The 1,344-nt window shown below is 59.1% G+C and overlaps 1 protein-coding gene across 1 annotated transcript in view; it reads left to right on the top strand.

The window, feature by feature from the left end:
- ETH_00041660 (uncharacterized protein) overlaps positions 1-1,344 on the top strand; it is a gene marked incomplete at both ends in the record, with an annotated part of 2,939 nt that overhangs the window by 874 nt on the left and 721 nt on the right. The window contains 3 exons of the mRNA XM_013375653.1: positions 3-225; positions 449-606; positions 839-1,333. Coding sequence (XP_013231107.1) covers positions 3-225; positions 449-606; positions 839-1,333 — 876 coding nt within the window. The remainder of the gene's footprint in view (positions 1-2; positions 226-448; positions 607-838; positions 1,334-1,344) is intronic.

Below are 1,344 nucleotides of genomic sequence, written 5' to 3'. Positions count from 1 at the left end.
GCACGGACGCGAAGGTGCAGCAGCAGCTGCAGCAGCAGCAGCAGCTGCAGCAGGAGCTGCAGCCTGAGGAGGCCCTCAGGGCTGCAGCCGACGAAGCAGCAGCAGCAAACGGAAGGTTCAGAGACGCAGCAGCAAAAGGCACATGGACCCACGAGGAAGACTGCATGCTGCTGCAGTTCTTCGAGCAATTCAGAGGCGTCAGAGACTACTACACCTATATTGCAGGTCAGCAGCAGCAGCAGCAACAGCAGCAGCAGCAACAGCAGCAGCAGCAGCAAATAGAGCTATAGTACACCGGCGTAGCAGAACAAGCAGCTGCAGCAGCAGCAGCAGGGGCAGATCCAGCGGGAGCCCTTACACAGCCCCACGAGCCGCAGCAACAGCAGCGAAATGGGGACAGCAGCAGCAGCAGCAGCAACAGCAAGTACTTGTTTGTTTGTTTGTTTAGAACTAATGGGCAGGCAGCCAAAAGCCGTGCGGAAGCGGCTGCAGCAGCTGCGGGCTCGGGAGGAAGAAGAGACAGAAGAAGAGAAGGAGACAGCGAGCGACCACGGCAGCAGCAGCAGCAGCAGCAGCAGCGCAGCAGCAAGCAGCGGCAGGCCGCTGGTGAGGCTGCGGCAGCACCAGGGCTCTAGAGAGCTGCAGAAATCAGAGACAAGACACAGAGCAGCAGCAGCAGCAGCGGGAGATACGCAGAGACACAGAAGCAGCAACAAAATACAAAAGAAGGCCATTAGATAGTGTGGTGCTGCAGACGTGCAGACAGATGCTGCCTGCTGCTGCTTGCTGCTGCAGCCATCCCCTGTGCATATTACTGCTGCTGCTGGTGCTGCTGCAGGACTCGCGCGGCTCTCCCGCTGCTCTGGCAGCAGCAGTGTTGGCTTTTCGCAAGAAAGATTGGAGGGCCTACTGTGCTGCAGCAGCAGCTGCTGCTGCTGCTGATGAAGACATGCATGTTACCTTCAACGCAGAAAAGATTCTGCTTTCCGTTGCTGCTGCAATGCGGGACGCCTGCCGTCTGCAGCGGCAGCTGGAGGAGATGCGTGGCTTCAACTCTGCTGCAGCAGCAGCAGCAGACGCAGCAGCAGCAGCAGCAGCAGATGAAGTCCCCGTAGAAGAACCTGCAGAGGCCCCCCTGCCTGTGCTGGACAGCTCCGAGTTCAAAGCGCTCATGGAGGCCCTAAATTGCCAGCAGCAGAAAGCAAACAGCAGCAGCAGCAGCAGCAGCAGCAGCAGCAGCAGCAGTGGGTGGCGTCTAGTCAGCGGCCGTCCCCTAGAGTTTCTTACGGCCACGGTGGAGAAGCTGGAGCTGCTCATTAGCAAGGACCTGCAGGTGCGACATCC

The sequence above is a fragment of the Eimeria tenella genome, genomic scaffold (genome assembly GCF_000499545.2).
Source record: "Eimeria tenella Houghton genomic scaffold, Eth_scaff2941, whole genome shotgun sequence".
NCBI lineage: Eukaryota > Apicomplexa > Conoidasida > Eucoccidiorida > Eimeriidae > Eimeria > Eimeria tenella.
The sequence above is the reverse complement of the archived record's forward strand: the minus strand, read 5'-3'. Positions and strand labels throughout refer to the sequence as shown.